Source organism: Rosa chinensis, chromosome 3 (genome assembly GCF_002994745.2).
Source record: "Rosa chinensis cultivar Old Blush chromosome 3, RchiOBHm-V2, whole genome shotgun sequence".
In the NCBI taxonomy this organism is placed as follows: Eukaryota; Viridiplantae; Streptophyta; class Magnoliopsida; order Rosales; family Rosaceae; genus Rosa; species Rosa chinensis.
In genome coordinates, this window is record NC_037090.1 from 27,199,682 (window position 1) to 27,223,446 (window position 23,765).

The window sequence follows — 23,765 nt, forward strand, 5'->3', positions numbered from 1 at the left end:
ATATTTTATTAAACCCATTCTGTGGTGTATATAAACAGATTACAATCGAACTACAACTATTGTGTACTACTGTACTACACTACATATACAAGGTAAGTAGTTACAACAATATATTCCCTTGTAGTCTATTCCTAATAGGGAACTATGACTCACACTAACATATATATATATATATATATATATATATATAATCCGGCTACGGTGCGGACGTCCGTACCGTGCGGATGGTACGGATTTCCCGTTTTCCCCCACTTTCCGATCACATTTTCACATCTTAACCGTTCAGTTTTTAGGTCCTAATGTATAGATCACCTCTGCAAAATTTCAGCCAATTTGGTGATCGTTAAGGCATCCAAAACTGCAAATTACATCAATGTACACGAACGGTTCCGGTTCGACAGATTCGGTTCGTTCGTGTAAATTGCAGTTTTGGATGCTTTAACGATCACCAAATTGGCTGAAATTTTGTAGAGATGATCTATACATTAGAACCTAAAAACTGAACGGTTAAGATCAAAATATGTGATCGGGAAGTGGGTGAAAACCTGAAATCCGTACCGAAATTTTGGTACGGACTTCCGCACCTGAGAAAAATCCTATATATATATATATATTACAAAATTATGCGGCGATACACTTTAATGGTGAAAGATTATTCTACTCTCAGAGACGATCAGTAACAGTTGTCATGAGTCATGACGATAATCTAGAGAAAGGTGAGAGATGTAATGCGGTAATCAATTATAGACAAGGTTTGTAAAACAAGTACAGACAGGAGAACAATCAACTGTTGAGCCATTGCTAGTGATGATTTGATAAACTTGAAATGTACAAGTGCTGGTATGTGACCCTTTTTGTTGCTGGAGAAAAAATTGTTCTATTATTTTGAGGTAAACGTCATTGGCAAAGTTAAAAAAAATAGTTGATGGTGAGAAGCAAATTGAACAACATAGTCTGATCATCTGGTAATCACTGATGATTTCTTTCTAGTTTCATTACCTCCTTTCCAAACAAGGTTGTAAAGGGTACAAATGCGAGACTGCTTATGTAACAAAACAGGTTTCGAAAGAGGGGAAATCGGCCACATTAACATTACCTTCTGGAGAGGTCTGTTTGATATCTAAAAACTATGCAGCAATAGTTGGACAAGCTACAAGAATTTTGTTGAAACGAACTGACATAATCATGACATTCTACCAAATATTTGTATTTTCATTGATGATTAATTTCTAATGTTATATCCATCTTCGCGCAAATTCCTCATGGCAGTTATTAGCTAGCCAATGTAGGAGCAAGTGATTATAATGGATTTATAGTGATCATCATGAAGATGATGGTATGGCTTCACATGATAGACCTAAGTGTGTGAGGGCACCTAATTAAAGGACACCAATTGATCCCAAAATGAAAGGTGTTAATGACAAAGAGAGATTTGATGAAAGGGCTTAACACCCTTACTGGAAAATGACCACTATGCCAATAATAGCTTCAGACGACAGATTATATCTGTTGTCTGATATGCAAATTATATGTAGTCTATCCAGCTGTCATCTCTTATAGCATCAGACGACAGATATCCTCTGTCATCTGTTCTCACTCAGACAACAGAAGTTTTGTAAGGCTCTGTCGTCTGAACAACCCAACTTTGAAGGATATGGAACTTTCTATAGTTATTAATCATATACAACGACATATTAATGTTGTTGAAATGAGGTACAAACTACAGTTTTAATAAAACCTCTGTCGTCTTAAGACAAATAAGAAAACATATATATGTGGTCTGAAGTTACCAAAATAAAGACTTGTTTGACAATCTATTGTTTGAATGCATTTTTAACGACATTTAATTGTTGTTTGTAAATCAATTATAATTGGGTAAATTATGCTCATATGTCGTCTAAGTAGTTGTAAGACTTTATTTTTATGTCGTCTGTCTCGTATTCCAACCACAATTTTAAGTTTTTATGTTGTCTGATAGAAAATAAAACTTCGCGTTTCTGTTGTTTGATAATCAATTGAACTTCATTTTTATGTTGTCTGTTAGAAGTATTTATGTTGTTTGATAGTGAATTGAACTTCAGTTTTCTGTTGTTTGTTAAAAGCATATCTGTTGTTTGATAGTGAATTGAACTTCAGTTTTCTGTTGTCTGTTAAAGGCATCTTTGTTGTTTGACAGTGAAATAAACTTTAGTTTTCTGTTGTTACTGTATTTGTGATACAACATATCATAAACCTGCATTTGTTGGATTTGAACCATAGCAAACCTCATTCTGTACAGTAGTCAATCGAGAAAGGCAGATTAATTATAAGATCTGAAATCAACAAATTCCTCATTGCATAAATCAACCCACCAAAATACATTCCCATCAGTAGCATAATACTAAACTAGCTAGCATGCTAGCCTTTACATTAAATGATTTTAATGACTGCCATTGTTGCACGGATCTTAATCTAACTAAGACAAAAACCTAGTAGCATCCATAGAGTAGTTACAGCAACTGCATGCATTTGTTCAACACTTTCCATCAGTTCTGTCAAAATGCACAAAAGCAGTTCCTAGCCACTACTACTGCTCATAACCTACCAGAAACAAAAGCATATATATAGGCAGTTCTGTCAAAATGCACAAAAGCAGTTCCTAGACACTACTACTGCTCATAACCTACCAGAAACAAAAGCATATATATAGGCTGATACTTAATTTTCTGGGAACTTCAAAACATGCTCAGCCCATTCTGCTCGGATCTCATCAATATCATTGACTGTGTAAACCAAATTTGACCTCGTTCCCCACTGCAATAAAGAAATGCAGCAAATTAAATATGAAAGTTTCATGCACAGAGCATGCACGTACTATATCATTAAACAATAAAGTCCATAGGTAAGCAGTTGATCAATTTTACCTTCATACTAAAATCCAAGTTCTTGTCCTCCACAATTTCTTTCATGTAACGCATAATGAAATATCCACAAGTCTTGTCATTTTTTTGCTCTGGAATACCTTGAAAATATAGAATTAAGATAATGGAAGGTGAAATATACAATGAACTACATAAAACTAACCACTACAAAAAGTTCAACCGACTCACAGCAAGATTCTTCCATTGAATTACTTTCCTTCCTTTCCGATTCTTGTGAGCATTATAGATTTTAATGGAGCTTCAAACAGAAAATGATAATTAGTAAACAAGTCCAGTACATGACCAAGTAACACCAACTGATCAATCACTATAGTACAATATAAGAGACTTACTTGTTGACAATAGATTTCCATTCCCCAGTATCGAGTCGCCTTTTAAGTGGATCCATGAAGTGCACGACTTCTTCATTTGGGTTCACAATCGTCAGCATCCAATGAGCACTATAGGATAACATAAAATTAAAAAAATCTGTTATATTACCATTAACAATATAACTTGGCAGACCAGATGCTTAAATTACTTTTTACGTACCCTGAGTTATATGGAACCACAAAGATTTGCCCTAACCTCCCTTGCCTATAGCGATCTGACAAAGACCGAGCCCTTTCAGTGGGATTTCCACACCCAAGTGTACCAGTCTGATCAGGATCGACAAAGGCAACCATATCCACCATCCTACACTTCTTCAAGACTTCATGAAGGTAGCTACAAATTATTTTGGAATATAGAGCACTGAACTCATACATCTTATATAATGTATATGTATATAGGTACATAGAACCAACTTCATTCATAAACATACCAATTGGTTAAACTATCACCTAGGATCAGCATAATTCAATTCTATACCATCCATCATTTTTCCAGATATATACACATATACAACAGCTAGGAGCTAAATTTAGTATCACCAAACTAGTTCACCACATGCATATAAACAGATACAAACAACCAACTAAATTCATCAACATACCAATTAGCTAATTTAACAAACTAACTATGCTATTCACGTAAAACATACCAGAAGATTACTGCTTACCTTAATTTGCTTAAGTCACAGCCTAGCTAATCACCATTCCCAGTGCTCCAACCTTTCACTACAGCAACAATAATAGCAATGCAATATCGAAAGAAGAGAGCTGTGCTGTAAGGTAGTTTCTGCAGAATTCCAAAAGAAGTTAGCACCTATCCATGACTTCTTGGATCAGCAATTTATGGACTACAAGTGATTAGGATACTCATATCTTTTTTTTCTTTTTTTTTGTGTGTGCGTGAGTGTCACTCATATGGAAGTTATATGCATATTGCAGATCATTAAATCAAGTACAAAAGCAGTTTAACAATAACTATATATCAATTGATAAAAATCATAGAACTGTTTTCATTACTGTGGAGCATCTAAAACAAAAGATGATCTTATTGTTCAAAAAATAGGCTATATAAGTTTGAGGTTTGCTTGGTTACAGTCGCTCTTGGAACAGTTTTCAAAAAATAGTTGGTCTAGTTTTTTGATGCGAAAATAGTTGGTCTAGTTGAGCCTATCCAAAAGTTGCTTGTTCCAGTTCTATCTACACAAAAAGTGGTGCAAGAGCTGCAATGACATTGCTGGTTCAATGTCAGCTTCCCTATTATAGTGAAAAACAGAAAACATGTCAAGATAAAACCCACTTCTCTGTAATGGAAATTTGTTTCTAAGAACGTTGCAGCAACAAACACCTCACAATTACAAAGACCCTCACGATTCATACAGTTAGACCAGCTCTATCAAAATAGGCTAAACAAAAGAATATGCATCCCCAAGCTACCACTCTGTAACAACAGAAAACATATAAGATTGACTAAGGGATCTGGTATAACTTAAATGACTGCAAGAATTTGCAGCTTATTGGCAATAGTTACTCTTAAAAGAACAAAACAGAGAATAATCAGAAGAATCGAAGAGCACACAGTTCATTTCAAGCACAACACTAGAGACCAAAACACTGGAGGCAAGAACCACATAGCTAGCAAACAGCAGAAGAAAAAACACATAAAAGGGCACATAACTCCAGTCACAAAATCTAAAAACAAAAGAACAAACTATAGCAACTCAGAATATATATCAACTTCTACTGGCATTACTTTGTTCAAACACGTCTTTGTATAATTGTGTGTGTAACGTACAGGCATCACTGACTATATGCTAAGGCACCTTGAAGTAGGAAGTTCAAACAAGCAATTCTATTATTGCCAAAAAGAAAAAGAAAAAAGAAATTTCCAGTACAATATTCACAGGGGAGAAAGAATCCAAGAAAAGACAAGTACATAGTTACTATTTTTTTTCACACTTGAGCTGTCAAGAAAAATGAAGTTGAATGAAGAAAAATTTTGTAGAGGTTTACCTGCGAACTGTTTTGTTTATCAGGGACTCTTTTTTGTCAGGAAGAGGATGGGCTAGTGTGAAAGTTGTTGTTTCATTTCCTGTTTGTGGCGTAAAGGTTTCCACGTCTAGATAGATGCCTTTGACTATGGAGCCATTTGCTTCATTGATTTTGATCTGGAATGTATGGATTTGGCCTTTTGTCTACTCTATTACTTGTGGAACTGTGTCTTGTGTTAGAGATGGGTTCTTGTTTATCAGGTCTCTGCACATAATAAGAAGAAATAATTTAAAAGAAAGAAAAAAAAGAGCAATGAGTGAATGTAAAAGATGCGAAATAAAGTTGCATCAGCACTAACTTAATAGTAAAAATGATGCAGTTTAGAAATCTTAGAATGCATTGACATATATTCAAACATACATTAGCAAATAAACTGTACCTAAATATTATAATCTATCACTTATAAATGGACTGTAGAACCTTGTTGTTCTCAAAGACAAATTCTACATAAATTATCATGATCAATCGTATTGGTATTGCATTTGTTTCACAACTGCAAGAAGCTTGAGTGTATGTTATCCATCACATAGCTATCAATATATCTATCATTATTGGATACAATTTCAAAACTGGCAAAACAGATGCCAAATATCAAAACTTCAAAAGTCCAATAGTTTCTGGCAAAAAGAAATCGAACCCAGACAGGACCAATACAAGAGTACAACTCAATTGAAAATTCTCAAATTTGAAATCACTCAAATCAGTAAGACAATAATAGGAAGACAATAAGCAAATATTCATACAACTCTTCTCAGTTACCAATCATTCATTATTCATAGTATCATACATAAGAACTGAATACCCAGAAAGGCAGCAACTTACCAAGCTTGAAGAATTCGAAATCGAACCAGAAATCGAACCAAACTTGAGGACGTCTATGCTTTGCTGCAAATTGAACACATGAAATTGAAAACCCAGAAAGCAAGAGACCGATTGATTGAAGAATGAAGCTTGAAGAGTGAAAAAAAGAAACCGAGAAACCCAGACTTGAAGATTGAAGACTTACCAAACTTACTTTACCCAAACTTCTATACCCAAAACTTCCATACCCAAACTTGCTTTGCCGGAATCGTAGGAGGATGAGAGTGTGTGTGAGCTTGAGAGGGTGAAAGGGATTGAGGGTGGATTGAGGGACTGAGGTTCATGAGAGTGAGATCGAGCGTGCGAGGGAGAGATTGGCTGAGAGTCAGAGGCGGCAAAACAAGCCCGAGTTTTTAGATCTAGGGTTGGTTCTTTTTTTCTTTCAGCTAAGGGAAAGGTCCTAGCAAAAGGAGCCCGAGTTTTTCTTTTTTAGCCAAGGGAGGGATCGAATACTTTAGATTAGCAAATTAGCTGTCAGTTTCCCATTTACTCAGACGACATATGAATGTAGTCCTAATTTTCCACTTGTTTCCCATTTACTCAGAAGACATATGAATGTTGTCCTAAATTTTCACTTTTTCATGCAAATTTATCAGTTCTTTCAGACGACAGATATCTGTCGTCTTAATTTTCTAACTTACTAAAAAGTGAAATAGTATGGATTCTCATGCTATTCAGACTACATAATTAATTTATATGTCGTCTAAAGAAGTTTAAAAGATTCAGACGACAGAAAACAAAAATTCTGTCGTCTGAAGGCATTATTGGCATAGTGGACACTGACTACTTGACTAATAATACGATGAAAGGATGTGACACTACATTAGAAGAAATTTACTACATTATGAAGAGTTTACATCTATTGATGTTTATAAACAGACAATCGAACCGAAAGAAATCAATTATTTTGCTTGCTCTTAACATACACTAGTGATGTGAACTGTCTATGACACCCCACTCTTAGACATACATTAAACTTTGGATATGAGACATGTTAATGCAATTCTAGCGATGACATATATAAACTAAGCATCCATCCTCATCCGATCATTTTGGATCATTTTCGTGTCTATATTGTGTTTAGTGTAAGCCGTTAGAGTTCTATCACATTATTTCTTATATAAGTATTACTACTAACCCTTAATACAAAAGGATAAATCCTAAGGTTAAACTTATGTCGTTCTGAATATAAGCGCAAGATTATCACCCACCTCAACTTGTTCAACTTGCCTGTAAAATAAGCTTGAGCTAAAATGGCAAGAATGAAGTGGGATGAGCTGTAGATCATGATTCAAATCTTCTAGTAAACACACCCGAAAAGCAAATTATGCGTGCATTGCAATCAGTAGATAATGATGATGATCAAATAGGCCAAATTGGGTTGTCAACTTCTCTGTACTTGGTGGAGGAAAACATCCAAAAGACATGTATCGCGCTAGTAGGCCAGAAACCTCCAAGGTAGTAGGGCACCCAGAATTTGCTCCTTAACAATACGTACATGCATAGCTACAAGACACTAATGTGTGCATGCATGTGATCTATAAAAGATCATGGTTCTGTATAGCTTATTTGTTTTCTTTTTTATTTTTATAAGGGACCCCATTACTGCGCTGTTTACGAGAATGAGATATGTGATTATTGTAAGAAGGAATTCATGAGTTTCACGCCCTGAATTTCCAGGTCCCAAGCATTTGTCTCTAGAAAATAAATTGGGGAAGCTGCAGACCACATCCTTGGTTTGTTTTTCTAAACTAATATTGCTGTCAGTCCCAAACACTCATAAAGCTAAAGATGCTAGTGGTACGTACTACCACATTGATGAAGGGTATCAAAGACACTGAAAGGTACATGTGAAGTAGTTACTTTGTCTTGTCAAATGATCGATCAACAGGGTTACATGCACTTCCCATGACAGATATGATGGTAGAGTTTACAGTTGCAGCAGTGTAAGGATGAAGGAAGAAGTAGATTCATCTATTTTCAAGATCTATCTGAAGGAGTACTTTTACATTAAGAATGTTGGTTTCAACAGTAGAAAGTAAAAAGAATATGAATAGAGGAAGGTTTTTGTTTGCTTTCTGTCAAAAAGGTGGCTCAAATCTAGATGACCCTTAAAACTCCATCCTAATATTCTCGAAATACCAAAACTTGAATTCCAAGTAACAAAATCAGACACCAAACCTTAAATCTTTAATTTTACTTTGGTCATAAGCACATACAATACAAATAATGTAAAAGCGTCTCCAATAACTTCCCTATATCTTTTTTTTTTTTTTTTTTGTCCATTTACTCTATTTTTAGGGATTTTTTTCCCATTAATCCCATTAAGTTTTTTTAATTCCCTCTTACCCAATACACTCTAAAGGGCTCTTCCCTAATACCCCATTAAGATTTTTTTTTTTGTTTTGAATTTTTTTTAATATCATTTTACCCCTCACCCCTTTGTTACTTAGAGAGAGAGAGAGAGAGAGAGAATGGATGAGAGAGAAACCATAGGAGACTTTGCCGGAGCCCGTCACCGGTCGCCGAAATCCAGTCACCGGTCGCCGGATTCTGGTCACAGGAATTTGTTGAAAATCTCACCAGAAAAGTTTTTTTGCCCCCGATAGACATCTATTGCCCCCAATAGACCTATATTGCCTCCTATTGCCCCCCAATAGACGTCTATTGCCCCCCAATAGACGTCTATTGCCCCCCAATAGAACTTTTGGTAGCCGGAATAGGAACTAATCTTCCTAAAATTAGACAGATAAAACTTTGATTAAAGAAAAAACGAAGAAATTATATCAATTTTAAAACGTCTATTGCCTCCCAATAGACGTCTATTGCTTCCCAATAGACGTCTATTGCCTCCCAATATACGTCTATTGCCCCCCCAATAGACCTGTAGCACAAGATTGATTGAATTAAGGCAAGAACAAAAACATGACTAAATTAAAGGATCTCATCCTTTAATTGATTGAACCATAAGCACCTCATCCTTCTTTGCGCTCTTAGCCTCCTCTATAACCCCCACTCGCTCACTGCAACAAAAACACACACATCAATCTCACTCAATCAAAACATTAAACACCTGGTGCGCACCAAAAACACCAACACACCTAGTCTCAATTTCGGCCGAAACGGCGCCGCTCTTCTTCTACTGAAGCATGAACGTCTTGGTGATCAAATTGCAGAACAGGTACACAAATTGCACCGAGGAATTACACGGAATCGGATACGTGATCTTGTTGTAGTACTCGATAGGCATGTCCGAGTCCACAAACGAACCAATTGGAATCTGCAACCTATGCGCCTCGAGAATCACCGACGACTTCCTCTCAGAGTCGAAAACCACGAGGCAGTCCGGTGGCTGAGTCAGTCCGAAGACGATCTTCTTCCGGCGAGACCTGAACTTCTTAGGGCAGTGACTATTGGTGAGGAAGCCGTCGGTGCGCCAGAGAGTGTTCATGGAGGGAGAGTAGCAGCCGATCTTCTTGGTCATTTGTTTGACGATTTCGTCCCAGAGGGAGTTGGTGTTGATGAACATGAAGCGGGCCTTGTTCTCGGCCATGGCGGCGATGAAAATCAGACGAATCCTCAGGATGTTAGCGCAGACCTCAGAGAGCTCGGCCTCAACCTTGGATCTGTACTCCTTGCCGGAGGAGAAGGCGGCCCTGCGAGAGAGACTACACCGACAATGATCTGCAATCCGAGCTCGCCCATCTCTGTCGTTGTAGCTCTGAAGCAGCTCGCTGGAGAAGGTGGCGACGTAGATTCAGGCGAAGGGAGGAGATGCAGCAGGTCGCCGGCGTCGATATGGAGAGGGAGACTGGTCTGGAGAGAGAGAAAGAGGAGAGAGGAGAGAATAGAGAAGAGAAAGAGATCGGGATGAGAGAGTGGCATGGCATGTAATTCATTAATTAGATTGAGGGCAGAATAGTTATTTCGTTTTAAATTTGGTTAGTGGGAATAAAAATCTCTTACTGGGGTAAGTGGATAACTTTGGCTCATTTTGGGGGTTTTGGTCAAGGACCCTTTTTTTTTTGTATCAATTTTAGGAAGAAAAAAAACATCTTTTTGCTACGACAGCTTCCGTACCTATCTCTGTTTTAGAGAATGTGAATAGAGAGAAAGCAAAATTCTCTATATTTACAGCAAACTCTAAATTTATTGGCAATTAACTTTTCAGAAATTTTCACTATTTTCTCTCTTTTCTTTCAAAGTAAATTTATTTCAAATTTCCAAGCATTAATTATTTAATTAAATTTTTGAAAATTTAATAATATTTATATCACTATATTTATAAATTATACTGAATTTGATAGGGAGGTTGTTGGAATTAAGAAAGAAAAATTATAGAAATTTTAAATTTTTAGTCCATATAAGAAGAATTTTATAGGAAACATGTTGGAGATACTTTAATAAGTAAAGGATTAAATTCAGTTTACCCCCCTGAGGTTTGGGGGTATTTTCATGTTAGTCCCTGTCCTCTCAATTTTAACAGTTTACCCCCCAAGCTTTCCAATTTCAATCAGCCGTGTCCAATTTCTACTATTCCGTCCAATTTGGACCGTTAAGTTTTGAGGGCTAAAATGGTCATTTCAAGACAAAAAAAAAAACTATAAAAAAAAAGGAATTTTTTTTTCTTTTTTCATTTTTTTTTTCATTAAATTTTTTTTTTCCATCTTTTTTTTTTAATATAAATTTTGTCTTCAACCTATACACCACAAGTTATAATAGGTTTATAAAAACAAAAAAAATACTCTAGGTGGTTGAAAGTTGCTCGCTGATCTACGATATTATGATATATCTCCGATAAAGAGAAGTATCTTAGGATATATCCCCAATAAAGTGAAGAAATGTCTGTGTAAAATTATTTTTTACAGATATTTACAGATAAAGTGTAAAATCATGAAGAAATATCTGTGTAAAATCATTTTTTACAGATATTTTATAGATAAAGTGTAAAATAATTTTTTAGAGATATTTCTTCACTTTATTAGGGATCTCCTAAAATTCTTCACTTTATCGGAGATATATCACAAATATCGTAGATCAGCGAGCGGCTTTCAACCACCTAGAGTATCTTTTTGTTCTTATAAACCTATTATAACTTGTGGTGTATAGGTTGAAGACAAAAAAAAGGGGTAAACTGAATTTAATCCTTTTTTTTTGTCTTCAACCTATACACCACAAGTTATAATAGGTTTATAAGAACAAAAAGATACTCTAGGTGGTTGAAAGCTGCTCGCTGATCTACGATATTTGTGATATATCTCCGATAAAGTGAAGAATTTTAGGAGATATCCCCAATAAAGTGAAGAAATATCTCTAAAAAATTATTTTACACTTTATCTATAAATATCTGTAAAAAATGATTTTACACAGATATTTCTTCATGATTTTACACTTTATCTGTAAATATCTGTAAAAAATAATTTTACACAGACATTTCTTCACTTTATTGGGGATATATCCTAAGATACTTCTCTTTATCGGAGATATATCATAATATCGTAGATCAGCGAGCAACTTTCAACCACCTAGAGTTTTTGTTTTTGTTTTTATAAACCTATTATAACTTGTGGTGTATAGGTTGAAGACAAAATTTATATTAAAAAAAAAAGATGGAAAAAAAAATTTTAATGAAAAAAAAACAGAAAAAAAAAAGAAAAAAAACAAAAAAAGAGAAAAAAAAATTCCTTTTTTTTATAGTTTTTTTTTTGTCTTGAAATGACCATTTTAGCCCTCAAAAGTCAGACTTAACGGTCCAAATTGGACGGAATAGTAGAAATTGGACATGGCTGATTGAAATTGGAAAGCTTGGGGGGTAAACTGTTAAAATTGAGAGGACAGGGATTAACATGAAAATACCCCCAAACCTCAGGGGGGTAAACTGAATTTAATCCATAAGTAAAATAGAACGTTTTATGATACCTGAAATTTCTATGCGTTTTCTTCTCATGCAGTGCATTAGCTCTACATAGTAAATAATTTTTTTCTCATGTTTTCTACTTAACTAGATTCAATTTTTTTGGTCTCAATTCATCACATTTGTTAAGGAATCCACCCTCACCAACCAAAGTGGAAACATCTCTGTGTTTAGGAAGTCCATTTAACTGTTTATCATATATGTGTAGAATATGGATCTTTCACCCAACATTTTATGAATAACGAGGAAATTTTTCAAAATTTGATATTTCGAATTCAATAATCATACTCTATATGTAAAATCAACTCACTAACATTTTTCCACTCATTATTCTTTCAAACACAAATTACCAAGGCTCCAATTCTTCTTCCTAGCCATGGCTGCTTCATCCTCACCTCTCCATGTAGTAATCTTCCCATTCATGGCTCAAGGCCACACTCTTCCATTGCTAGACATATCCAAGGCATTATCATTCCGTGGCCTCAAAGTAACCATCATCACCACCCCATTAAACGCACCGTTCATCCACTCCAAAGTCTCAGACCGCATCTCATCAATCTCAGTCTCAGTCATCCCATTTCGAATTGTTCCAGACTTGCCACAAGGCTGTGAAAACACTGCTAATCTTCCTTCGGTGTGGCTAGACATATTAGCTTCATTCATCACAGCCACCAAAAACATGAAGCAGCATTTTGAAGCTCTTCTTAAGGAGATGGTCGAAACTGGTTCCCGCCCAATTTGTGTAATCTCTGACTTCTTCCTCTCTTGGACTCTCGACACATGTCGCTCTTTTAACATTCCTAGGGTTGTGTGTCATGGAATGGGGGTGTTACCCATGTTTTCCGACCCATGCAAAACGTCGTCTGAGTTTGACGTTATAGAGTTACCGAGTTTGACACTTCCATTCACATTGAACGGGTCAGACCTGCCCGTTTGTGACCCTGATGACCTGTTTATCCGGGTCATATTAGAGGTTGAGGAAGCAGACAAGAATAGCTGGGGTGTGATTGTGAAAAGCTTTCAAGAGCTTGAAGGTGAGTATGTGACTGCATTGGAAGGTTTGTACCACAAAGAGGCCAAGGCATGGTGCGTGGGGCCGGTTTTGCTCTATGATTATATTCAAGAGCAATCTGGAGCGTCCGATGGTAAGAGTCAATTTTGCGGTCCATACATCGAGTGGCTGGATAAGCAAGAGGGATCTAGTGTGGTGATCTACGTGTCGTTTGGTACGCAAGTGAGATTGTCCAAGGAACAGATGGACGAGATTGCTTATGGACTAGAGATGGTGGGGTAATGCTTCATTTGGGTTGTCGGATGATCAGGGCTGTGGGTTCCAGATGAAGGTAAGAAGGGTGGAAGGGAGAGGGTTGGTTGTACGTGATTAGGTAGACCAGCGGAGTATCCTAGCGCACCCGAAGGTGGGCGGGTTTGTGAGTCATTGTGGGTGGAACTCGGTGTTGGAGAGCTTGTTAATGGGGGTGCCATTGAACGCCAAGTTCGTTGCAATGGGGCTCAAAGCAGGGCTGATGGTTTCAGAAGAGAGGGTCAAGACTATTGATAGGCATGTGATAGGTGATGGAGTGAAGGAGTTGATGGAAGGTGAGAAAGGGAGGAGTGCTAGGGAAAGGGCAAGAGAATTGGGGACAATGGCTTGGAATGCTGTCAAGAAGGGTGGTTCGTCTGATGGAAAATTGGATGAATTGATCAATCGACTCATTGACATCAGGAGGGATTAAAAGCATCTTGACAACAATCATCATCATCAGCATTTGGTCTCCTCTATTTCGGTCTTGCAATGTGGTCATGGTACACTGTTTTGTTTTCCAGGTATCTGAAGCAAAGTTGATATGGATTGATCGGCTAGGGCTTGACATGCGTCTTTGGTCTCCTCAGAATGGTATTTTTGAGGTTCGCATTCCCTTCCCCAGAGATGTGACGGATGAAAAAGGAGCAAAGTCAATGTTTAATTGTATGGCGCAATTAGCATGGGAGGTCGAAAAGAATTTCCATGCCCCAGATTTTGAGAAGGTGAAACAAGTAAAGCAGATAACCAATGTGTAACTGTATCCATAGCGACCGATTTGTTTCTTTAGTTGCAAAAGCTGCATCTTAGTTGAGCTCTTTTATCTTTATAGAATCTTAGGCCATCCGAATCGATCTTGTTAGTTATGTACAAGGCTTTGGTATGCATGCAATTATACCCGACACTCAGAGAGATTACAATTTTGAGATTGTATTCGAGGTTTTAGTTTCTATCCATGACTTGATGATGTTCTACCAAGTTTTCAGCCGAATGCTTTACGTTCAAATTTATTTGTTGTAATGATAATTTCACGTCTCCGGTGTTCATCTATTTAGTTATTAGAGTTTCTTCATCAAGAAGCCAATGAAATTAGGAATTGGTGTTTCTATAGTACTTAGCAAATCCCTATGTTAAATTAACATATCAGTAACATGAAAGGTGGATCAACATAAGAGTCATAACTAGCTTGAGATTATGTCAAAATTTCACTAAAGTATCTATATTGGAGGGTATTTTGATCCTATTCTAAAAAAAAACACAAATAATTTAAAGAAAAAAAATTAAAAAGAATATGCTATTAGAAGTTTCGCGGGAATATAAATAAACGACATCGTTTGTAGTCTTTTTATTAAATAGCAGTGGGCAAATAAGAAACCCTAAAACCCCACGTTTGTAAAGCTCTTGGACCAGAAGAGCTCCAATTTCTGGATTCTGAAAGCCACAGAAGAACAAAACTGTAAGTCGTAAAGCTCCAAACTTTTCAATTCCTTGCAAGAAAACACTTCCAAATGAACTATCTTTATATTGTCTTCCTTCAATTCCTTTGATAGCTACCTATGATGCACGGAAACGTGAAATTGCCGGTGTATCCCGTATCAATCCGGGAAACGGGTACGAAACGGCTCGGAAACGCGTATCCTGATTTGGAAACGGTTTGGATACGTGCATATCCTATGTGGAAACATAACAATGTAAATAAATCGGAAATGTGGGGTAATACTGACTTTTTACTCTGCAAAAATTTTAAAAAAATAAAAATAAAACAGAAGACTTAGATCGAGAGAGAGAGACGCGACCTGATCGAGAGAGAGAGAGCCGCATCACCGTTTCTCTTCTGCAAAAGACGAGACCCAGATCGACCTACTCCTCTTCTTCGATTCGCTTGGAGCTTCAATTTCTAGCCGCGGAGGGTACGTTTGTTCTGGCTTCATCGTTCCTCTTCTGCTCTTCTTCTCAAGTCGGAACCTTGGAGCTTGGAGATTGAATTTCTAGCCGCTTCAGGTACGTTTGTTCTGCTCTTCTTCTCATATTTGTTCTTCAATTTGGAGCTTGGAGCTTCTTATGCGATGTGTGTATAGCAGCAACTATGGGCTAGCTAGTTCTTATCCTCTTTGCTTTTCTCGATCGATCTGTTTATTGATTCTAATGGCCGGTATTGTTTGTTGCAATAACAACAAAAAGTTGCAGTCTTTGAGAGACTGCAAGATTCTAACGCAAACCCAATTGCTTAGAGAGGGTTTTAAGGGTACCCATTAACGAAAAAAGAAGGAAAGGGTGGGAAAGTAGAGGACTTCGGAGATACTGAGGCAGTGGGCTTTTGGAGAAGAAAGAGAGAGAGAGAGAGCGGCTTATTTGTTCTGTAGTTTTGGACAAAATCCTATTGCTACGACTCTCGGCCCTCTCTTGTTTACACATGTATATGCCGATATTTTGTTTTTATTTCCATTTTTTTCTCAATTTTTTTTAATGTTTACAAAATTAATAAATCAAGAGCCAAGTTTGACATTCTGTTTTTAATCTGATATGAATATCTTGAATTACATAGTTTCATTGAATATATAATGAAATGGAATATAGTCGGCCATTTCTTATCCTCTTGCTCTTATTCATTTGTTTTGTTCCTTATTTTTTTTTCATTGATTCCCACAGCTTAAATTAGTTGGAATAGTATATAGTAATTTAAACACAGACCATTATTTGATGAACTAATCTAGGTTGTTAACAGTATAATCATGTGCACAGATACAAATTAAGTCTTATTAATTTGATTCTTGAGTTTCTACTCTAGGAACACAACCACCCTTGTCTTAATGCATGTCTCATTTATAATTGTGACCAGTATTGTTACTTTGTTCATATGATAATGACACGGTACCTATTTATTTGAACATTTGATGGTTGTTAACTTGTTATTAGTTGATGGTTGATGGTTGTTATTTATATGAATGAAGTTGATGGTTGTTAACTTGTTATTAGTTGTGTTAACCTTTTATTTGAACCTTTGGATTGATAATGTTTGATTGTGATAAACTTGTACTTTGTTTATGTTTCATTTTTTTGCTAATTATATATATATATATATATATATATTTAATTGGCGTTTCCTTCACGTACCCGTTTCCTATTACATTTAAGATTTGCCATTTCCACGTATCCGGGTACTCGTACCCGTATCGGTGCTTCTTAGATTGCTACTCTATTAGAACAAGCAAAAAAAAAAAAAAAAAAAATTGAGTGCAAGTGTTGACCCACTATAGAAAATGAAGCTAATTTAGTCAAAAACCCCAGGACCCTTTAGTGTCAGTGAAGTCTGGGTTTTCAGTAGGTTTGTGTTCATTAGTACTCTAACAAATTGTCATCTTTTTATTTACATAGGGTTTTATGGGATTGAAGGATAGCCTCGAGTGGTTATTGGCCTTTGGTGTTTGGTGTGCTGCTTATATCGCTGTTGGAGCCCTTTCATCTTTCCCAATATTTAACTTTCTCCATTTCTTTATCTGAATCAGCAGCCTAGCAAGCAAAGAAAGCAAACCCAGATATCCGAAAATGGGTTATGCACAGCTAGTTATTGGCCCTGCAGGCAGTGGCAAGGTAATTTCACTACCCCATTTTACTCTTTATAACACATTCGCATTCATATTCACACATACATGCATGTATCATAATCACTAATCACATGGTGATCAGTAGGATCAGTGTTTTCAATTTCATTATGTACCAATTACTAGTTTGAATGAGTTTATGTGTTTCTTGGAACCAGTCCACTTATTGCTCCAGTTTGCACCAACACTGTTTAGATAATGGAAGGACTCTACATATTGTTAACTTAGATCCTGCTGCAGAGCATTTTGACTACCCTGTGGCTTTGGGTAAGTAGTTGATTTGCTTGTTAGCTCTCACTCTTATCTACTATCATTGAAGGAATCAGGACACTTAAGATTATTTTTGTTTTCATTTCCCTCTTGCAGATATCAGGGAGCTTATTAACTTGGATGATGTTATGGAGGAACTTGGACTGGGTCCCAATGGTGGACTTATGTACTGCATGGAGTATCCTTTTATTTACATTTCTTTTTAATGGTTTTATACTAATTGCCATTTATAAAGGGCTTGCAGACATGAAAAAATCAATTGATAAATATTTCACTTGTCCTGGTGTTCTCTTCTCTTTAAAAAACTTCTAAATTCTAAGGTGACTGGCCTTAATCTCGATAACTAGACACCTTGAAGATAATCTGGATGATTGGCTTGCAGAGGGATTGGAGGATTACCTGGATGATGACTACTTAGTTTTTGACTGCCCAGGTATGCATACTAGCATACAAGTTCCGTTGTCTGTATCCATTATCATGCATCAGTTGTTGAAAGGTTAGGTATGCAATGCTAGTTGTTACATTGCAACAAAAATACCAAACTACTGGCTATTGGTAGTTCATATGCTTTTCGTAATACCCGGCAGGGGTAGTAACATTATATGCAGTTCCTATTTAGCTCAACAGTTTTATTTCCTTTCTATCTTTAGTTTCTTTCTCTCGATTTAGATATCTAATGTTTATACTCTAGATTAGGGTGATATTACAGTACTTGTAGCAACTACAGAATGCTCTTAACTTTTAAATAAAATAAAACTAGTCCTGCGGCATGTGATTGCAATAGATTCTAGTTGCAGTGTTGCAGATACAAGCATTTTCAGTTGTGGTTGCCAGAAACCTTTTGATTGCTGAAACACTGAATTTACACTTTTATGTTTTCTTTTATTTTACACTGCTGAATGTGTCTATTGAGTTTGTGCTCACAAACTTCCACTTTTTTTGCAATGTGTAAATGTATACCCCTTAACTTTTGATTAATAAAGATCATATTGAAGGGTTTCGACATTTATCCAAAACCCCCTTATTCAACTCAAAAATATAGATGAAAAGGTGATAATGTGATTTCTTATACCATGTTGTGGATGAAGTGGAGTCATGTGAAGGCTCCTGCTTCTCTTTTAGAAGGCAATTGTGTGATGCATAGAATAACAAAGTAATGTGCATGTGTTTGTTTTGTTTGAAGAAAGAAATTTTGTGATACGTAGTAATTACAAACTTTCTTTTTTGTTATAGGCCAAATAGAACTTTTTTCTCATGTGCCTATGCTTCGGAACTTTGTGGACCATTTAAAGAGCAAGAGTTTCAACGTTTGTGCCGTATACTTGCTCGATTCACAGGTCTGTATAGTTCTTAGTATCTTGGGTACTATTTTCTTTTCCTGCATACTGGCTCTCTCTCTCTCTCAATATTTTGTTCAATTTTTGCTGTAACAGTTCATGACCGATGTGACCAAGTTTATCAGTGGGTGCATGGCATCTCTTTCTGCAATGGTTCAACTTGAATTACCGCATGTTAACATTCTCTCCAAAATGGACCTTGTGACGAACAAAAAGGATATTGAAGAGTAAAGCTACTTCATTCCCTACTGATCTAATACTTCTATCATCTTGCAACTGTATTCATCTGTTTACCTTACTTCAATAGCTCAACCTTTCTGTTTCTTTTGTCTTTTCAGTTTCTTGAATCCAGAGCCCCAATTTTTGTTGTCAGAGTTGAACAAACGCATGGCTCCTCAATTTGCAAAGCTTAACAAGTCTTTGATGGAACTGGTGTGAAATACTTTTTTATATTGGAGAATAGTTCTGTTTAACTTGTTCCTTATTCAAATGCACAGTATCTATATTAGACAGTTCTTTTATTTGATTATGAAACCATAGACTGAAATTTTATTAAAAAGAAAAGAAAAAAGTTAATGGGGGTTTTGTATTCTTATCGTTTTCCTATGGGTGTACCCGACTGGTTTACTTAGGGAGAAAGTATTATTTTACTACTAATAACTTAAGTTTTAGAATTGGAATAGCTTTCCACAAAGCTTTCTTCCACTCTGATAAGATTTTCCTTTATGGTTTGATGCTTCAGCAAAAAAAAAAAAAAAAAAAAAAAAATGGTGTTTGGTTGTATTATATTTATCTATTATTTTCTCAGTGGAAGCACCTTATGAATGTTTTATTACTTTTCTGCAAGTTGTGCTAGATTGATGTTAGACTAAGAGATTTGTATGTATTTAGGTTAAAGCCTTAGAGGTTCTACTATGTATTCTAGCATGCAGTTTTGTGGCAGTGCATTTTGTGCTTTGTGATACTCTCTTGTTCTTTTGAGAAACAAATTACTATTGATCTCTTTGGACAGAAATATTTAACCTACAATGGCATTATAGTTGACCGTGTTATAATTTTTGGGTTGTTAGGTTGATGATTATAGCATGGTGAGTTTTGTGCCACTTGACTTGAGGAAGGAGAGCAGGTAACCTCTCTCTCTCTCTCTCTCTCGCTCTCTCTCACTATTTGTCTGCATTTCTTCTCATCCATGTGTGTCTCTTCTTATCTTGTGATTATCCTTTTGTTTATTTTTCTATATAAGCTATGGGGGTATCATTATGCAATGTTTCCTCCAAATTTCCAGATATAAATGTTTTCTGGTTTCTGTAATTTCTAGAGACAAAGTTCGAAAAAGGGCTGGTGGGGGCAAGTCATTCATATCTTATCTTGCTTTATTTTCATTGTAGAAAAATTATCAAGAGAATCTAGTATTGGCAGCAGAACACTCAAAGTTTTTGGTTTTCTAATTAGTTTCAAGGATATAAGCGTTCTGTTATGTTTTACATTTTTTAATGGTGGGATATTATTCATGCTGTTTCCATGTGAGACTTTAGTAGTCTTATTTATTATTATATTTTTTTGGGGTCTTATATGGAGAGCAAAATTGTATCTTTTTTTGCAGCATAAGATATGTATTGGCTCAAATTGATACCTCGATTCAGTTCGGAGAAGATGCTGATGTGAAGGTTAAGGATTTTGATCTAGAAGATCTAGAAAACGACAGCTGATTATACATTTTAACCTTTAATGTTGCATCCCCTTATGTAGCTCGAAATTTGTGAGAAGTGAAGGTGGTGAATTCGTGGTGTCATTGTCAATATTTAGGGCCAAATTAGTAATTCTATGGAGCACTTGCACTTTTTTCATATTAGTGTACCGCATGAACTTATTATGTGGTTTGGTTTGAGGAGTACAATGAATGATGAATGCATTTTAGCATGAATCTTTTGGTTAACCATATCAATGGTCAATGTAATGTCAATGATGATGCTTTTAATCCCTCTTGATGTCAATGAGTCGATTGATCAATTCATCCAATTTTCCATCAGACGAACCACCTTTCTTGACAGCACTCCAAGCCATTGCCCCCAATTCTCTTGCCCTTTCCCTAGCACTCCTCCCTTTCTCACCTTCCATCAACTCCTTCACTCCTTCACATATCACTTGCCTATCAATAGTCTTGACCCTCTCTTCTGAAACCATCAACCCTGCTTTGAGCCCCATTGCAACGAACTTGGCATTCAGCGGTTGCTACGCTCCGATTGGCCAAGCTAATGGTGGCACCCCCATTGACAAGCTCCCCAACACTGAGTTCCACCCACAATGACTCACAAACCCGCCCGCCTTCGGATGCGCTAGGACACTCCGCTGGTCTACCCAATCACGTACAACCAACCCTCTCCCTTCCACCCTTCTCACCCATCCTTCATCTGGAACCCACATCCCTGATGATCCGACAACCCAAATGAAGCGTGGCCCCGCCATCTCTAGTCCATAAGCAATCTCGTCCATTTGTTCCTTGGACAATCGCGCTTGCGTACCAAACGACACGTAGATCACCACACTGGATCCCTCTTGCTTATCTAGCCACTCGATGTACGGACCGCAGGATTGACTCTTACCATCGGACGCTCTAGATTGCTCTTGAATATAATCGTAGAGCAAAACTGGCCCCACACACCATGCCCTGGCCTCTTTGTAGTACAAACCTTCCAATGCGGTCACGTACTCACCTTCAAGCTCTTGAAAGCTATTCACAATCACACCCCAGCTGTTCTTGTCTGCTTCCTCAACCGCTAATATGACCCTGGTAAACGGCTCATCAGGGTCACAAACGGGCAGGTCTGACCCGTTCAATGTGAATGGAAGTGTCAAACTTGGTAACTCTATGACGTCAAACTCAGACGACGTTTTGCATGGGTCGGAATTATGCTTGAGAATCAACATGGGTAACACCCCCATTCCATGAGACACAACCCTAGGAATGTTAAAAGAGCGACATGTGTCGAGAGTCCAATAGAGGAAGAAGTCAGAGATTACACAAATTGGGCGGGAACCAGTTTCGACCATCTCCTTAAGAAGAGCTTCAAAATGCTGCTTCATGTTTTTGGTGGCTGTGATGAAGGAAGCTAATATGTCTAGCGAAACCGAAGGAAGATTAGCAGTGTTTTCACAGCCTTGTGGCAAGTCTGGAACAATTGGAAATGGGATGACTGAGACTGAGATTGATGAGATGTGGTCTGAGACTTTGGAGTGGATGAACGGTGCGTTTAATGGGGTGGTGATGATGGTTACTTTGAGGCCACGGAATGATAATGCCTTGGATATGTCTAGCAATGGAAGAGTGTGGCCTTGAGCCATGAATGGGAAGATTACTACATGGGGAGGTGAGGATGAAGCAGCCATGGCTAGCAAGAAGAATTGGAGCCTTGGTAATTTGTGTTTGAAAGAATAATGAGTGGAAAAATGCTAGTGAGTTGGTTTTACTTATAGAGTATGATTATTGAATTCGAAATATCAAATTTTGAAAAATTTCCTCGTTATTCATAAAATGTTGGGTGAAAGATCCATATTCTACACATATATAATAAAGAGTTAAATGGACTTCCTAAACATAGAGATGTTTCCACTTTGGTTGGTTAGGGTGGATTCCTTAACAAATGTGATGAATTGAGACCAAAAAAATTGAATCTAGTTAAGTAGAAAGCATGACAAAAAAATTCTTTACTATGTATGCCTAATGCACTGCATGAGAAGAAAACGCATAGAAATTTTGGGCATCATAAAATGTTCTATTTTACTTATCAAAGTATCTCCAACATGTTTCCTATAAAATTCTTATTATATGGACTAAAAATTTAAAATTTCTATAATTTTTCTTTCTTAATTCCAACAACCTCCCTATCAAATTCACTATAATTTATAAATTGTTTAAGGAAAACTGAAATTGGAAGAGAATTGAGTCGTGCTTTCATTAATAATAGGGACCTCTTTATATAGAGGATTACAAGACATAGAATTAGAGTTGTACAAGGAAAGATAATCATACAATTAATCGGATATCTATGAATTTATTCCGAGAATATCTCTAATTCAAAACCCTATTACAACTAGGTCAAGTAACCTAGAGTTTGAGCCAGACACATATTTTGGATTTACTTAAACACTCTCCCTTGTGTCGTCCAAACGTGGTGCTCCTCTCGTTGCCTCATTAAAAACCTTGCCGAGTAACAAAAACCCTGTGGAACAAAAATAACCTCGGTCGAAGGGGAAAAAGAGCACAACACACCCTTCACGTTTCGAGACCATACATGTAGACATCTCCCCCTGATGACTACAGTCATGGGAGGAGTTCGGATAACTTCCGCAAATGATGCTACCAACATATTTCTCGAAAGTGGAATTTAGGCAATGACTTAGTGAGCAAGTCTGCCGCACTGTCCTCAAATTGAACCTAGTTCACTTTGATCTTGAGGAGAGTCTGTTGTTGCTGATTATACTTGGTGTTGTCACTTTTGATGTAGCCTTACTTTACTTATTCAAAATAAGCAGCATTATCCTAAATGCTCGTAGGCTCATCTGTGGTAGACTTCAAACCACAATTGTTCGAACATGCGTAATTATGGATCCAATCCATAAACATTCACGAACTACTTCGTGAAGAGCAATAATCTCTGCATGGTTCTAAGATATTGCGACTAGGGTCTGTTATGTAGACTTCCAAGATATCGTGGTCTTTACCCATGGTGAACACTTAACCAATTTGGGAATGACCTTTGTGTGGGTCAGAGAGATACCCAATATCAGCAAAATCTTCCAAAACACATGTTGTTTTGGGATGGGGATAGAGGACGCGAGCCAATGTTGGCGGCGTTCCTGGTGTGTGATGGGTCTGACTTCATCGTCTCTCTGTAGGGATAGAACAAGCCCATATCAATCATACATCTCAAGTATTGAAAGATATCTTTTACACCAATCTAATGGCTTCGCGTTGGCGCAAAGCTATACCTTAGCTAACAAGTTCACTGCAAATGAGATGTCCGGTCTTGTGCATTGAGCTAAGTACAATAATGCACCTATTTTACTTAAGTAAGGCACTTCTGCCCCTAGCACATCTTCGTCATCATCCTTCAGACGAAGAGGATCCTTTTCAGGA

The 23,765-nt window shown here is 36.9% G+C and overlaps 3 protein-coding genes and 1 non-coding gene across 10 annotated transcripts; 2 read left to right on the plus strand and 2 right to left on the minus strand.

Moving 5' to 3' along the window:
• Nucleotides 1-2,358: 2,358 nt before the first annotated feature.
• Nucleotides 2,359-6,605, minus strand: LOC112193808. Of its 5 annotated transcripts, none has more exons than XR_005808809.1 (10): nucleotides 6,348-6,605; nucleotides 6,164-6,226; nucleotides 5,303-5,545; nucleotides 3,961-4,079; nucleotides 3,453-3,596; nucleotides 3,254-3,361; nucleotides 3,090-3,159; nucleotides 2,904-2,992; nucleotides 2,663-2,793; nucleotides 2,359-2,580 (listed from the first exon to the last, which is right to left on the minus strand). It is a non-coding gene; the product is annotated as an uncharacterized LOC112193808 (transcript). The 5 variants fall into 5 exon arrangements; XR_005808807.1 differs by having other exon boundaries at nucleotides 2,667-2,793; nucleotides 3,453-3,612; XR_005808805.1 differs by having other exon boundaries at nucleotides 3,453-3,612.
• A 5,887-nt stretch (nucleotides 6,606-12,492) lies between these two features.
• On the plus strand, nucleotides 12,493-13,410 carry LOC112194371 (UDP-glucose flavonoid 3-O-glucosyltransferase 7). Its single transcript, XM_024334618.1, has one exon. The coding sequence runs from the start codon at nucleotides 12,493-12,495 to the stop codon at nucleotides 13,408-13,410; it is 918 nt and encodes a 305-aa protein (XP_024190386.1).
• Nucleotides 13,411-15,214: 1,804 nt separating this feature from the next.
• Nucleotides 15,215-20,608, plus strand: LOC112193691 (GPN-loop GTPase 3). 3 transcript variants are annotated; one of them, XM_024333917.2, is made up of 10 exons: nucleotides 15,215-15,420; nucleotides 16,795-17,010; nucleotides 17,180-17,288; nucleotides 17,388-17,469; nucleotides 17,639-17,724; nucleotides 18,525-18,628; nucleotides 18,725-18,855; nucleotides 18,967-19,060; nucleotides 19,699-19,754; nucleotides 20,232-20,608. In XM_024333917.2, exons 2-10 carry the CDS (start codon nucleotides 16,966-16,968, stop codon nucleotides 20,335-20,337), a joined length of 813 nt encoding a protein of 270 aa, XP_024189685.1. In that variant the 5' UTR covers nucleotides 15,215-15,420; nucleotides 16,795-16,965; the 3' UTR covers nucleotides 20,338-20,608. The 3 variants fall into 3 exon arrangements, with proteins under 3 accessions (XP_024189685.1, XP_024189686.1, XP_024189684.1); XM_024333918.2 differs by having other exon boundaries at nucleotides 16,926-17,010; XM_024333916.2 differs by having other exon boundaries at nucleotides 15,216-15,420; nucleotides 16,929-17,010.
• A 252-nt stretch (nucleotides 20,609-20,860) lies between these two features.
• On the minus strand, nucleotides 20,861-22,015 carry LOC112194372 (UDP-glucose flavonoid 3-O-glucosyltransferase 7). Its single transcript, XM_040517019.1, has one exon. It carries the CDS (start codon nucleotides 22,013-22,015, stop codon nucleotides 20,861-20,863), a length of 1,155 nt encoding a protein of 384 aa, XP_040372953.1.
• Nucleotides 22,016-23,765: the final 1,750 nt, after the last annotated feature.